Consider the following 14,897-nt stretch of genomic DNA (forward strand, 5'->3'; position numbering starts at 1 on the left):
AAACAAACGCTTATCATTATCTAATATAAATATAATTTTTAGAACGGAAACTACAAAAGGAACTTGGGGTGCGCATACCACCTCCAAAAAGATCTTATTTTTTGCAAAAAATTCCCGTCATGCCGACAAACAATTCCTATAGATAAAAACAACTTTTAAAGATAATTAAAACTTGCTGGCTACATAAAAGATTTGATTGCTTGGTACACGATCTGTTAGAAGTTGAACTCCCTGACATCTTCGCACAGTGCACAACGCATACAAAATTTTTTAAAAGCTAAAAATTTTTAAAATTTGTAAAAATTGAAATAATTACTTTTAAATCTAACATTTTGAACACTCAGCTTTAGAAAAATAAACAATTAATGAATATTTAATTAAAAGTGATAATTTACTTTTTAAAAACGTTTCGCAATGATTATTTGCTTCATATTTAGTGAAGTTTGCTAACTTTCAATTGCTTTGTATATTTTTTTTCTCTTTGAGGATAGATGTCAGCACTAGACATAGGCCATTAATCTTAAGTTTTTTTTTTAGTTTTTTTTATGAAAGTTTATTAATTTTTTAAACCATTTCGTGAGTTCCAACTTTAAGTATGTAAATTATTATTTTATTGTAAAAGCTCTGTTTATTTTAATTCAAGAGAAAAGACAAAGAACAGTTTCATGTAATTACTAATCATATAAACTCTCTATGCAAGTCACAAGCAAACTGTTCAAACTAGCATAAAATTTCGAAATTAGTCTCCGTATTCAACATTTTTTTACCGCAAACTTTTGAAGTGAAAGTATTCAAAATCTTATCATATATATATATCAGTGAAATTTTTCGAAGATATTTCATCTAACTGATAATAACTTCTAGGAAAAGGAATCTTTTAAGCGTATTACTCACTTGAAAATGGAAGTAATACAAAATAATTCTGTTGAGGCAGAATCATGTTCAGACAAGAAATCGAAATCTGAAATGGATACTGATAGTGGATCTCATAAATTTTCTCATCACCCTGATCTTGAAGAATTGTAAATTGGTTTTCATGTTTCTTCAGTTTAAATATCTATTTCTGTTCTGAATTTACATATTGGATGAAAAATACCGCATTCAAACATAAACTTATTTTCCCATAAACAATTTAAAAAGTGCACGTGTATTGATTTCTGACATTTGTTTTATTTCAATTTCCTTTCTATCAGTGTTTGATTCTAATTTCTGGAATTATGGTGTACTGATTTCTAATGAATATACTCTCAATCTGAAATTATATCAATCTTTCTTGAAATTTTCCGATTGTGATGCATTTATAATTTGATTTCTAGTGATATCTTTTACTTTGATTGCTTTTATGATAAAAATATTTTAGTTAGGTTTGATTTCTCATAATATAATAATCTAAATTTATAATAATACTTAAAAACAATATTTTAGCTATTATTCATATACTTTGTATTTATCAATAATTGAAACAACGTGTAATTAGAAAATAATGTATAATTATGTACATCACTATTTAATAATGCAATCATTCATAACTTATATAAGTGAAAGCTTAGCTTCTGATGCATTGATAATCATTTAAATTATATCCTCTAATTGTGTTTCTATTAAAAGTATATCTCTACATATGTTTTAGCGTGATTCCAAAATTTTATTTTATTGTTAAGGTTAATAATATAATTTGTGTAATCTTATTAATTGTGTAATTTAACAAAACATATTTTTATATGGTGTATTCTTATAAGATAAAGTACAATACTCTGCTATAAAAAAATTAGTCTTTTAATATAAATGTTTTCTCTGAACTGGAAGATGATATGCTTACTTCTATTTAGAAAGTCTTTGCTGGCTTATTATTTCTAATCGTACAGTGCAGTCATCATTATCAGGCTCTTAGAGTGTGTTGCCTATGGGAATTAACGTCATCAGTTCCTGTTTGTCCTACAATTGTCAAGATACCAAAAGAGTTTTGAAACTGAAAATTTAAAACGAAATATGCAGAGAGGTTATAGCCTGGGAGTGGCTACAAATTATATCCATAAAGATCTTACCGTCTGTGATGCCTTTTATTTATTTTCGCACAGGCTGCTGACCTGAAGTCATTAAAACTTGGTGATTATTTTGGTAAAAATACTTTTCTTGCACAGAAATCTTTCTCTTGTCAGGTATCTCAGTTTTTTTTAATGTCTTAGTGATGAAGTAAAAAAATTGTGCCTTTTAAATGGGGTTGTGAGGAAGATGGTTGATGTATAGAGATAATCACTCATAGAAGTTTCAGTTTATCTTAATTTTTGTTTACTTTTTGAGTCTTTAATTGTCAGCACCAAACTTCAATTATCAAAATTAATTTGTTCACATTGCAACTTTATTTTCCCACACAGAGAATCAATATTCCCCCATGTTATTCAATAGGGAATGAAAAAAAAACATTTTTGGCTAAATAGCATGTACTTTAATCTGTCACAAACTCTGTTTAAAATTTTAAGAGGACACTTTACTACTGAAAAAAACCCTTCGTAGGAAATTTTCTTTCAATTACCTCAGTAATTTAAAATATAGAAAAACTGAGTTCTGGTTAACCTCAAAGAAGTAATCCTGCGATTCGATGTTTTGAAAATATTTTTATTATCAGCATTTCAAACTTCATGGTTTTTTCTAGGTTTATGTGGAGAAAAAAATTTCTAAATTTTAAAATATTAGAAGTGAAACAGCACTTGCTATGAAAAATTTTTCCTGCAGTCGAGCATCTCATAAACCTGCACAACATTTTTATTCATCATTATAATGTGTATCAAATAATATTTAGTTTGATTAAAATTTACTCATTTTGAGCCAAGAATTTCAATAATTTTATATAAGAGAAACTTGGTGACCTATGTTTTAAATCAACTATTTTTATTGGTTACTAATTAATTGTTGCGTTTGTTTATAAATTCAGAAATAAAGTTTACTTTTTATGCTTTATTTTTATTAGCCGGATACTTCAAGCCCAATTTGCTGAAGATAGAAACTGGAATCAGTATCATACACCTAGAAATTTGCTACTCGCTTTGGTTGGTGAAGTTGGAGAACTTTCAGAACTTTTGTAATATTTAACTTTCCTTTTACTAATGCTTGAGTGATATATCTTGTATGTATGCATTATTTGAAATTTTTTAAATAACCCATTTTTTCATTGTGTTTTTTTTTCTCCTTTATTTCAATTTCTGTTTATATAATTACAAGTTTTTAAGATTAAGATTGCTTTGAGAAAATCTGTAACTTTTTTTTTTAATTAAAAAAAAAGAAAAAATATTTATCAAATATTTTATTTTATATCATGTTTTTTTTTTTTTTTTAATTGAAAAAAGACACGGAAAACAGTCGGATTGTTAACCAGATTTTTTTTATAAATCGTCTGTGTCTTACATACTGTTTAACAATAACATACTGTTTTGACATGGATAATGCCTACAATAATAAAAAATTTTAAATGAAATTTAAATGATAGCAATTTACAACTTAAGCTATAACTTATTATTTCATTCTGTTTCCTTATAGCCTCTAATGAAAAAAAGCACTGAAAATTTTTGTACCTACCTAAAATTTTACTATTACTTTTTTTTACACTGAAAGCAAATACATTTTTTATTTTGAAACTGCTTCAACGTACTGCTTCCTAGTAAAATCCCCATTCTCTACTTTATGAATTTTTAGGAAAAATCGCATGTTAGTCTCAATTCTTTTTAGAGAAAATTCTTGTTCTATTAGTTCATATAATTTTTGAAATGTTATTTAAGCTGTATTTTTGCTCAAAAAAGATAATTGTCATAAATGCTTTAGTGCAAAGATTTCTCAAATTCATTATCCATTGAAAATCACATAACGTAGATCTTACGTTAAATTTTTTTTTATTCATTTGACCTTGAGAATCCATTGTATTCAAAGCGTTTCGTGTTATCAACTCAAGTTTTTTTCCCCTTTTGTTAAGAAATAATTATACAGTGCATATATATTTGTACTATAACATACATTTCCTATACTCAAATTTCTTTTCTAAATATGTTGAACAAAATATTTTTTCTTATATTTCTCAAGTATTTATATTTTTCTTGTAATATTAAATTATTAATAATTTTTAAGCTTTTAAATGATTAAAGTGATCATTTTTGATTTTATAAGGATTATTAACTTTTAATTAAAAAAAGAATTAAAAAAATATAGAAATTTGATTTGTTTATTTATTTATTTTTTAAAGTTTTGTAGGAATACTTCTATTTTGTTATTTCAGAAAGTTGAGTTTAGATTTTTATTTTCTAAATTTTTTGTACTTTTTATGTAGCCAGTGGAAAGGTGAAGTTAAAGATGGCCTACCTGGTAAGTTGATAAGCACACTTATATTAATATTGTTTCTAATTTTTTTCTTTCTTTCTAGTATTTCTCTATTATAGCCAGAGTTAGGTTAAATTAAAAACTTTTTTCGAACTCTCAATTCAATTCATCTCCGTTAAAAAACTTTCAACTCAATTTAAAAACTTTCTGCACACATTGATTAACTCATGTAACTAGCTATAACAACTAAAGTAAAATATACAAGCTTAACTCACATGATCCACAGTTAGAGAATGCCATTATTGTAAAGATTAGCCCTATACACATATGGTCATTATTATAAAAATAAGTCAATTATTCACAAAATATGTTAACATTTAAATTTATTTGATTACAGTTTATACTTCATACAATAATGCTTCATAATCTTTCCAAATCCCTTTACAGCCTATAACTATGTTGCCAAAGATTTAGAAAATTAATATTTTTTATTTTCTGAAAATCCCAGTGAATTTAAAAAAAGTTACTCAAATTTTGAAAATCATCAATTTTCTTGAGTTATATATCTGTAGATTAAGAAACAAACTTTATTAAAGCACTGTAACAGTTAGTTATTAATCCCTAGCCTACGGCTGGAACAGCATATGATCCGATCAATAAACTTTCTCTCACAACAGCGCCGTATCAGCAGTTGTGCCAACAGTTTTCTTCCCCTGAATTTGCTTTACCAACCATTAACGTGTCATTTCTTCAAACTCCTCTTTCATAAGACCCTTTTGTTGGAATAGAAGTGTGAATTTGAGCTATGAGTTTGTTAGTGTCTGCTTTGACTTGCACTTGGCTGAAAGATATTTGTTATTTTTATTATTTTGCAAATTTTGAGTGCTCATGAACTTTTTGTTGTCTTTGTGGTAGCTGTGTTTCATTACCTTTTTTTGATTTGAGATCTATTTCATAAAATTATTTTATATGCAAGTTCTTTATTTTCATTTTCTTTTGACATTTGTTTAATTTCAGATCTGGTATCTTTTTCTTTCATATTATCCCACGCCTTTGTTAGGAATTTTATGAAAATTTTTATTATTTTTTCGGAATTTTTTTTTATTATTCTTACTAATATTTTTTTTATAAAGTATTATATAAAAATATTTTTATTTATCTGAGAGTTTATTAGTTAAAAATACATTAAACTTTTTGTAGTTAAAATAAGCCATTTTTAAGATCAAAGAAATTAAAAGAAAATCATACTGAGTTTCTTGTGGTTAAAAAAAACTAATTTCAAAGACAAAAAATAAATCAAACTCACACAAATCTCTTCTAAACTAAATATTGCTTTTTCCTTAAAATTAAAAACAGAAACTATTTTTGAGGGCGAAAATTTGTTAGAGATCATGCATACAAATAGCTAATTCTGAAAATAACAGGTTAAACAATTATGACTCCAACCCATCTGTGTTTTAAAATGCACTAAAATAGAAAAATACTCTAATGTATCATTTAAATTATATTATAAAGTCATTATGATTTAATGGTTTTGTGTTTTTAAATCAGCATTATAACTTAATTTGTGAATCTAGGGAGAGCTGTGAATTCACTAAAGGGAAAAAAATGTTTCATTTATTTAACTGCCACTTTTTATGATTTTTAATATTAATTTTCTAGACAATAAATTATGCTTGATTCTTTCGTTATAAATTAAATTTCAAAAAAGTGTTGACAACCAAGGCAAATTAAATTTTTACCGGATAAAGTTATTTTACTTATCAGAAGTGAGCAATGACTCCATTTAAAATAACCGTGTTAAAAATTTGAATTTTTTCTAGAAATGTATGTATAAAAAATTGTTGAAATTAAGTTATAAAGATGAGGCTTCAAAAAATTTTAACAAATCTATTATTGAATATTGTTTAATTGAAAGTATTATTCATTAGTATTGTTTCTTTTCAAACTGTTGTAGATTATAAACACTTTTGTGTGTGGCATTTCCTCACTTTTTGTTGTGTTATCTTCAGAATGTCTGCTTTTATTAATAATATATTTTGAGGTCTATCAGTCCTAAAATTTTTAACAATAGCTAATTCACTACACCCCAGGAAAGGACTGCACCATGACCAAAGCAAATGCATGTTTTGCATTTATAATGTCAATAGAGCTTGCATGAATGTGTCTGATAACAATCCATGACTTTTATGTTTACAAACATGTATTAGTTGTGAAGGACATCAGCTCAACAGATACTTTCTTTTGTACTAAACTTTGCAGCTTCTTACAAAAATAAAAATAAGCAAAACTTCTCAATTATATTAAAAATAAATTTAAAGAAAATATTAAGAAAAAATTCGGTTAAAAATTTTAAAGTTTTGAATATAAGATGAGATTTTTATTCTATCAATATAGAATTCAAATATAAACTTAATAGAAATGTGGCTCAGTTTTTATCATTTAATATATTTGTTGTAGAAAATATAAAAATCTCTGGTTTTCTTGTTTGAATTTACTAAACATATATTTTCCAGTGTCTTTATATGTATTATTTTTTATAATTTTATTAATATTCTGATAGATTTTTTTTGTAAAATTTTTATAAGTTTCTACAAAACACACATATGCAATATTTTGTGTACTTCTATAAGAAGCAAAGGTAAAAGGTTCTCGTAAGAACTAAATAAAAAAAACTAATGCTTAAAGACTAAGAATTATATAAAGAATAAATAAAAGGAGTATTTCGGTTGAAAAAATTGTTTTTAGAATCAAAGACAATATATTGTCTTTTGTGTGTCTTATAATTAAACAGAGAAAAAATTTAGCAGATATTAAATTAAAAAACTAAAATTCAACAACCATAATATATTTAAATGGTGATGGACTAATTGTTTCAACTATTATTTTTTAATTTCAAATAAAGCAAAAATATATTCTTTGTACCATTTAATAATAATTTGTAGCTACAAAACGCTGCTAATTTTGAAAACATTAATTGTAAAAACTTTACAATATCTCATCAGGAGGCTAATAATATCCCATTAAGCTTGGTGTTGCCATCTAGTGACACTTTTAATAAAGTATAAGTCATTCATTCTCATTTTTAAAATAAAAATATAATGAAATATTTATAATATATTTCAAATGAATGAAGTCAATTTATATTAAGTTACTGCAGTGATAATATTATTATCATTAACTTCAGTATAATATTTTATACCCCCCACATAACCATAGTAAATATAATTTTTTTATCAAAATTTGAAAAGATATTGAAATCTGTTTTGTTATTAAATACTCATTAAAATTAAACTAAAAGAGTATTATTTTGTAATATGAATCGGATTTTCATATAAGTTTAAAATGATATTTTTATGATTTAAGAATATTAAATTATTTTTAATTATAAAGGATAGATTTAATGATAATTAAACATTTTTTAGTTTACTGTTTTAAATTTAAAATATTCTTCAAATAATGTTAATAATATAAATCTAGTAAGAATTCTTTTTCTTTGTCTTAATCCTGTGAAACCTCATAAACTTATATATGAATGGTTTCTTGTTAATGTCTAATAATTTTTATATGAATCTGCAGTAATGATTAAAAATAAAAGTGCATGAATATGCATGCATGCCATTGGACACTTTTTATGAAAAGTTTTTATCATTTACATTTGCAATGAGAAGCAAGAATGGAAGCGATTGTTAGTAGGAGAAGGAAAAAGAGCCAGATACTTATAAAGATTTAAGAAAATTATTTTTTTAACACTCTAATTTGTTTCAATTTTAAGAGACATTTCATCTTTGACATGACTATTGTATACAGAAGAAGAAATATTTTCATATTTTTTATTATTTAAACTTAACTTACACTTTTGCCTGAAATTTATATGAGAATAACAATGTTTTATTTCTTATTAGTTATTAGAAATTTTTATTATTATTAATTAATTGGATTTGGTTTATTTTAGAACTTAGAACAACTTTTAAAATAAATAGAGATTGTAATGTTGTAATGCAGCATTGGGATAAAATTGTAAAAATTAAAAAAATTAGACCCCAAACGCTTTTTATTTTCACAAAACTGTTGCTTTTCTTTGCACCATTTTCAATGTAAGCATAGACAGTGCTGGCTATAGATAAGCTAAACTTGACCTAACAGTCATCATGAGTAACAGTTGCAAACTCACAGCAGCTATGACGAAGCCTTCGAAAAATAGCCTTAAATGTACCATTTAGAAAGGTCAAACATCATAATTCAAAAATGAGTTTCAAACTTTGATTTATTTTTTTTAATAAACAAATCTCCTTTTGTGTCTACAACAGTCTCATTACCATGTCGGATTGTTGTGTTCTTTTCCTTTATTTATTTATTTTTCATTAGACTTAATTTATCATGCACTTACTAATTAGCTTATCTAGAATAATGCCACTTACTTTGGAATTAGCATAGCTGATTCGTGATTTTGTGCTTTTTGTCTCTATGATCAACTTTGATGTATTATTCAAATTGTATTCTTATAGATTGGACTGAAAGTGAAAAAGAACATTTAGGTCAAGAACTAAGTGATGTTTTACTGTATCTGATACGATTGAGTGATAAATGTCGCATCGATCTTCCATCTGCTGCTTTAAAAAAAATCTCCATGAATGCTATAAAGTATCCTGCGTCTAAAGTGTATGGTTGCAATAAAAAATACAACGAATATGAAGAAGAAAAAGAAAATCATTAATCATCTTGGTATAATTAGACATTAATTCTTGTGTGTATTAAAATTATGTAAATAATTAACTCTGATTTCTATTTTTCAGAAACTCTGATTTCTATTTTTGTGGCATTAATAAATGATTTATATTGTCTTTTCTTGGTATCTATGCTTTAAATGCTGTTAAGCTATTTTAAAAATATTTATAACTTTTCAACTTTAAAATTTTAAATTATTCCTTAATGTATTAAAAAAGTTCTGCAATGTACAGTGCACATAATTAAAAGGATATCACCCTGAATAACTTTCCTTCTAATGATCGGATTTTAACGAATTAAATCCGAATTTTAATGGTTCTAGGAGATGACTTCATCAAGTATGCTAATAAATTATTTCTAACTATTAATAAAGTTACAAAATCGGACACAAAAACGTAATTTCTTTTTTTATTACATATTTTGATTTTTGAGCCTTGAAATAGAAGGGGGATGGGATAGTCTCAATCTAGAAATTATAGCGGATGAAATTTTGGTCCTGTTAATGTTATATTTCTAAGTTGATGTTGCAAGAGTTTCATTCAAGAAGCAACTTGCTCTTACACATTTCTCCTGAAATGCAGCTTAAATATTGTAATAGTAAATACTGTAATAGTAATAGTAGTAAAAATTAAATAACAATAAACAAAATAATGAAAATATTAAAGGAAATAAAAAATTTTAAATAAAAATCGACAAAAATTAGAATGTCAAAAATGTAAACAAAGTAAATTTAAAGAAAAATAAAATAAAAAATAGACTTGAAAATTTAAATATCATCGTTAAATTGAAAATAATTTTGAATTTTCAAATATTCTTGAGACTGATTGTGATAATGGGGTGCTGCATTGTCAGTAATGTTCATAGAATTATGCAAATTTAAGATTGAAATTAAAAAAAATGGTCCTAAAGGTAGGCAATCGAGTAATATCAATTTAGATATCTCCGAATTTAATGAAATTGTCTTGGATAACAGGTTAACTAACAAGGATTATACTTAATTTTTGAAAAAATGTCTGATGTTAATTATAAAATAAATAAAAAGAATATATATTCATAATAAAGAAATTACCAAAATAGTTCATGTATCAAAACTGCAAAGTTACCACCCACATGACAAACAAAAATAATCTTATGAGTAATAAATAAATATACCAATTTAAATGCTAATATGATCTAATAATAGAAATAGAGTTAGTTAAACTTTTAATGTATATTTTATATTAAATTTAATGGATTTTCATTGTTAATTGTGAAATTATGTATCGAATATGGCTTGTCAAAACATGGTTTCGGTGAAAGTGTTGTCTCCCTTTTCTAGATGATTCGTACCTTTCAAATTTTCTGTCAAGTTCAGCGTTTGATCTAAACTGACAAAATTATGGCGATGTTTGTTTCTTTTTCTCTGTTTTCGGTCAACACCACAAATAAATAACATTTTTGTATTATATATATCTCATATTTGAAACTAGGATATTCCAGCACAATATTGATGATATTCCGGACTGTTTTCTTCCTTTTGGGAATTTCAGCCCATTATTCACCGAAAGTCCCCCTAAAAATATTGAAGTCCTAAACATCAAAATAGAGCCCAACGTGTCATTTTTTTTAAACATAGTTAACAATACTGAAGTCTCTAACTTCAGATTGAACTTTTTATCTTACAACAAAAAATTTCATATATATATATACATATGTTATTGTGAATGACCGAAATTGGTGGTTGTTGACTTCCACCGGCGAATGTTGACAATCGTATAATCGCTTTCGTAAGTGTCCAAAATATACACTAGGTCTAGTTAAGTGCCACTGCTAGGTATATATTTGCCCGGTACGTCCTATATCAATGTATTTTAAGATCAAGTGCCACTGCCCAGTAAGCATTTAACCGGCACTCCAACCCTGATGTTTCTCCTGATCTATCCTCAGCAGATATTAAAATGCCAAATAAATATAATAATATTAACGAATAAATTCTTATCAAATCGGATATAACAAATATTTCGGACTTTCACCAATGCGATTGTCATTCACCGATGATTGTCGACATTCTCTTGATTTCGATCATTCGCTGCAACATACAGGGTCTTTATAATTAAAGTTCCATTTTGAAATGGCTATAAAAACAAAACTACCCGACCAAATGTCATCAAACTTGGTAAATGTCTATAAAAGGTCATGGGATTTTAGTTCCCGCAAAAAAAAAAAAAAGTCAAAAATTCACCACCAGCGAAGAATGGCGCTGTACGCAATAGTGTTAAACAAATGTGAAATATGCAAATTTGTTTTACACGTCATGCGACTTTGCAGTTATAAAAGTTAGGCGCCTTGTCTGAGCTGTCAGTGTTCTGAGCCGACAATGTCTGTTACCATGCAAGACCGTGCTTTGCTCGTGAAATGTTACTATGAATGCGACAGCAATGAACGGAGTGCTTTACAAAAGTTTCGTACTGTAAAAGGAAAACGCCGAGGTCCAATGACACAGCAAGGTTTACGGTAAAAGCCGTGTAAAACAAATTTACATATTTCACATTTGTTTAACACTATTGCATACAGCGCTCCGCTGGTGGTGAATTTTTGAACAACTTTTTTTTGTTTTGTTGCGGGAACTAAGATCCCATGACCTCTTATAGACATTTACCAAGTTTGATGACATTTGGTCGGGTAGTTTTATTTTTATAGCCATTTCAAAGTGGAACTTTAATTATAAAGACCCTGTATATAATCATGGGTGCAAGTCTTCCGTCCCCAGGACGGATTTCCGTCTTTCGAAAATGTCCTCGGACGGAAGTAAGACGGAAACAAGACTGACTCGAAGACGGAAATCGGAATTTTTTTTTTCTGTCCTTAAAAATATTTTTTAGGTCTACGTTATTGGTCTACTTTCTTATGTCCTGTTGTTATTTTATCAAAAGACAGATGAATAAATATTTTTTGTGCAGTATTTAAACTTGATGTATTATGGTAAAGCTTTCTTAGATAATTTGCATATGTCGAGGGGGTATTGTGCATGTTAGGTATTTCAGCCTTTTTTACAACTTGCACCCATGTATATAATGTTATTCAGTTAAAAAAAAGAGCGCGTGTGTATGTGTTAAACGTGAAAGATGGAACGTTTAAAAAAATGAATTCTTTTGTTTCCCTTTTCATTATTTTTCACTAAATAATTGTTTTTTTATGTATATAATTATTAAGTTACATATTCCTATTGCACTATTTATGTCTCTTCTCACCCATAATCTTTCTCTTTTTGCCATAGAACATTAGTTTTGTGTAGCGTTTGATAGCAGCAAAATTAAAAAAGGATTTGATACTTTTTAGAATCCCAAAATATTAAATTTCATTAACTATGCTAACGTTCTGTTAAATAGTGCCATGTTTTTTAAAAAAAATTTATGTCTGTGTTTGACTTTCTATAAAAAGCAAACAATTATTTTGAGTACCAGTTTTGCTAATTTTTTATTTAACTATTGTTGGCAAATAATAAGCCAAAGCAAATCGTTATCCTAGAGTCCACTTTTATACTCAGTGATGAGAGTTTTGTAACCTCTGATTTAATTTCGAACCAACCTATAATTCATTTAATCTTACGGTTGCCTTTATGGAATTATTTCAAGTGAAATGCTAATAAAATAGAAATTGTGTTTTTTAAAGAAAAATATGATATTTCTAATAATATATATTGAGCAAATTATGAATAAAAAGCATTTAGACAATATTCCAACAGTATTATCTATCGTGCTTTTCAAATTAAAATAAATTTAATAAATACTTTTTACCATAATAATCATTTTATAATCACTATAATACCATAACCACCGTAATTTGGCTTATTTTAATCATTTTCAGCTTATGTATATACACCAGAAACAAACTAATTACTAGACTAGGTACAGCACAAGGGCCGGAAATTTAACTATCCGACATAAAACCTAATTTAAGGTTAATGATAAAACGATGAAAAATCTTCATTCCTCTAATTAAATATGGGTTATAACGTTCACAATTACCTTAAACTTCATTTATAAGGTTGGCGTTCCACTGAAAGAAAGTTGATTATTTACTGTTCCGAAGCCAAAAAAAAAGTGACCGCTGCTACAGACGATATGAGCAGTGCGCCAACATTGGTGTTGCATATTTAACTTTTGGTGCAAACTTTTTCCATTGTAAGTGTATTAGATTTAATTGCACTCTTTAAATTGTATAAGAAAGCTCGATTTCGTGTTAATTTGAAAAAAACAAAGTGCTTCGTCATACAATTTTTTTGTGTTTTTAAACATATAATTTGGTGATGTAACACACAACAGTTTATACAGTTTGGATAGTGTTGAGAAAAGAGAACAGCTCTTAGATCATATTTCTGCGCTCTTGTTGACACCCTTACCGAGAAAATGTACATTTTTTTATTTTCCGAGCTTGATTTTAAATGTTCCTCTGATCGGAAAAATCGGCACGGATCTCGTCTGACCCGGAGTCAAGCCCCGCCCATATTGTCTAACATTAAATTAATTCACGCACAATATCAACAATGGTATTATCAATCATTCAAAAATTCTTATTAAGAAACTAACAATGTATCTAATAAAAACTAGCAATCAATGAATTTGGATCGACATCTATTATCACGTTTATTTTCGTTGCTGCATACTGCATTGCTTAAGTTCAAATAAAAAATAGAAACAAGCGTACAAAACTGTTTATTTAAAGGTTTTATACATAAAAGTATAGCGTAAGGGTGCGGCAAAAAAAAAGAAAGAAAAAAGATTCAAAACGACGTTTAATAGCTGCCAAAAGTTGCCTTGTACGAAAAATGTGACAAGAATTTTGAGAACTCGCTGCACTCGTGAAGTTTCACTTTTTTGTACTAAAAGTTTGCGGATTTTATTATTGAAATTTAGAGATTACTTATTATTTTTTTTTACTGATTAGACGTAGTCATGTGTATCACACACGTTAATTATGCTTCATACCTTTCAAAGTCATTTTACGGCCAACTGAAACCAGTATCAACATCAAACCATTCAGCTAAGTTTACGTTTGTTTTTAAAAAAATTTGTTTGGATTTAATGAAAAGTTCTCACGTATTTCGCTGAGTGGATTCTGTGAAACCTTCGTTTGCATCTCCCTATTCTGGTCGTCACAAAGTTGTTAACGCAACGACGAAACATTCAAATTTCTGGAGAAATATAATAAAGTTAGAGTCAGCATAGATATTTTATAACTGGCGTTGAAAAGCGGTCCCAATTCTGAAATTTACTATTATCAATGTTCGACTCAGTAGTCTCGTTATTTTTTACCCGGTTCAGAAGACAAGGGAGCTCCTGGATCGAGTTTTGGGATAAAGTAGCCTTCATGGAGGATATTTTTGAGGAAACTTACACACATTTGCGTTTCATGGTGAGGAAAACAACCCATGGTTAGCCCGTATGATCCGTCAAACTTATGATCCGTCTACCATTGAGGATATTTCAAGTCAGCACTGCGGTCGGTACGAGCCGGAAGCAGAATTCGTATCAATCAGCCACCACTGGAACTCGAACCTGGGGAGCGTCATTGGTAAGTGAATACTCTATCTCCTGAGCCAATGGTAATAGAATACGATAATGTACCTTTTTTCGCATTTTTGTATAGGAGATTGATCATTCTTTGGTTCAGGTCAAAATTACGATGTGTGGGCATATGAATGGGTCCGTTCTATAAACGGACTCTGACGTGTGTATGGCTGAAGTCGTATTCTTGGCCTTGGATGGTGTCACTAAAAATATAAAAGACATCTTCTTCCTTAAATCCGCTTGGTTTCCCCAAGCAGGCTTGCTGATATTGGCAAGTGGCATTAGAAACAACACAACAGTCATATCCCATTAATT

General features: G+C 27.8%; 1 protein-coding gene across 2 annotated transcripts; it reads left to right on the top strand.

Moving 5' to 3' along the window:
* The first annotated feature begins 738 nt into the window (after window positions 1-738).
* Window positions 739-9,149, top strand: LOC107455944 (dCTP pyrophosphatase 1). Of its 2 annotated transcripts, none has more exons than XM_016073678.5 (4): window positions 739-1,022; window positions 2,969-3,079; window positions 4,316-4,350; window positions 8,814-9,149. In XM_016073678.5, the coding sequence occupies exons 1-4, from the start codon at window positions 901-903 to the stop codon at window positions 9,020-9,022; spliced, it is 477 nt and encodes a 158-aa protein (XP_015929164.3). In that variant the 5' UTR covers window positions 739-900; the 3' UTR covers window positions 9,023-9,149. The 2 variants fall into 2 exon arrangements, with proteins under 2 accessions (XP_015929164.3, XP_042903409.2); XM_043047475.3 differs by lacking the exon at window positions 739-1,022 and adding an exon at window positions 1,066-1,222 and having other exon boundaries at window positions 8,814-9,103.
* The last annotated feature ends 5,748 nt before the right edge of the window (window positions 9,150-14,897 follow it).

The sequence above is a fragment of the Parasteatoda tepidariorum genome, chromosome 2, assembly GCF_982258835.1.
Source record: "Parasteatoda tepidariorum strain Cologne lab strain chromosome 2, Ptep-v5.0, whole genome shotgun sequence".
Classification (NCBI taxonomy): domain Eukaryota; kingdom Metazoa; phylum Arthropoda; class Arachnida; order Araneae; family Theridiidae; genus Parasteatoda; species Parasteatoda tepidariorum.

What these genes read in the sequence shown, in the direction of transcription:
- LOC107455944 (XM_016073678.5), top strand. Translation starts at nt 901, where the DNA reads ATGGAAGTAATACAAAATAATTCTGTTGAGGCAGAATCATGTTCAGAC. An exon ending in CACCCTGATCTTGAAGAATT is followed by an intron (nt 1,023 to 2,968) that starts GTAAATTGGTTT and finishes TATTTTTATTAG; the next exon opens with CCGGATACTTCAAGCCCAAT. An exon ending in GGAGAACTTTCAGAACTTTT is followed by an intron (nt 3,080 to 4,315) that starts GTAATATTTAAC and finishes CTTTTTATGTAG; the next exon opens with CCAGTGGAAAGGTGAAGTTA.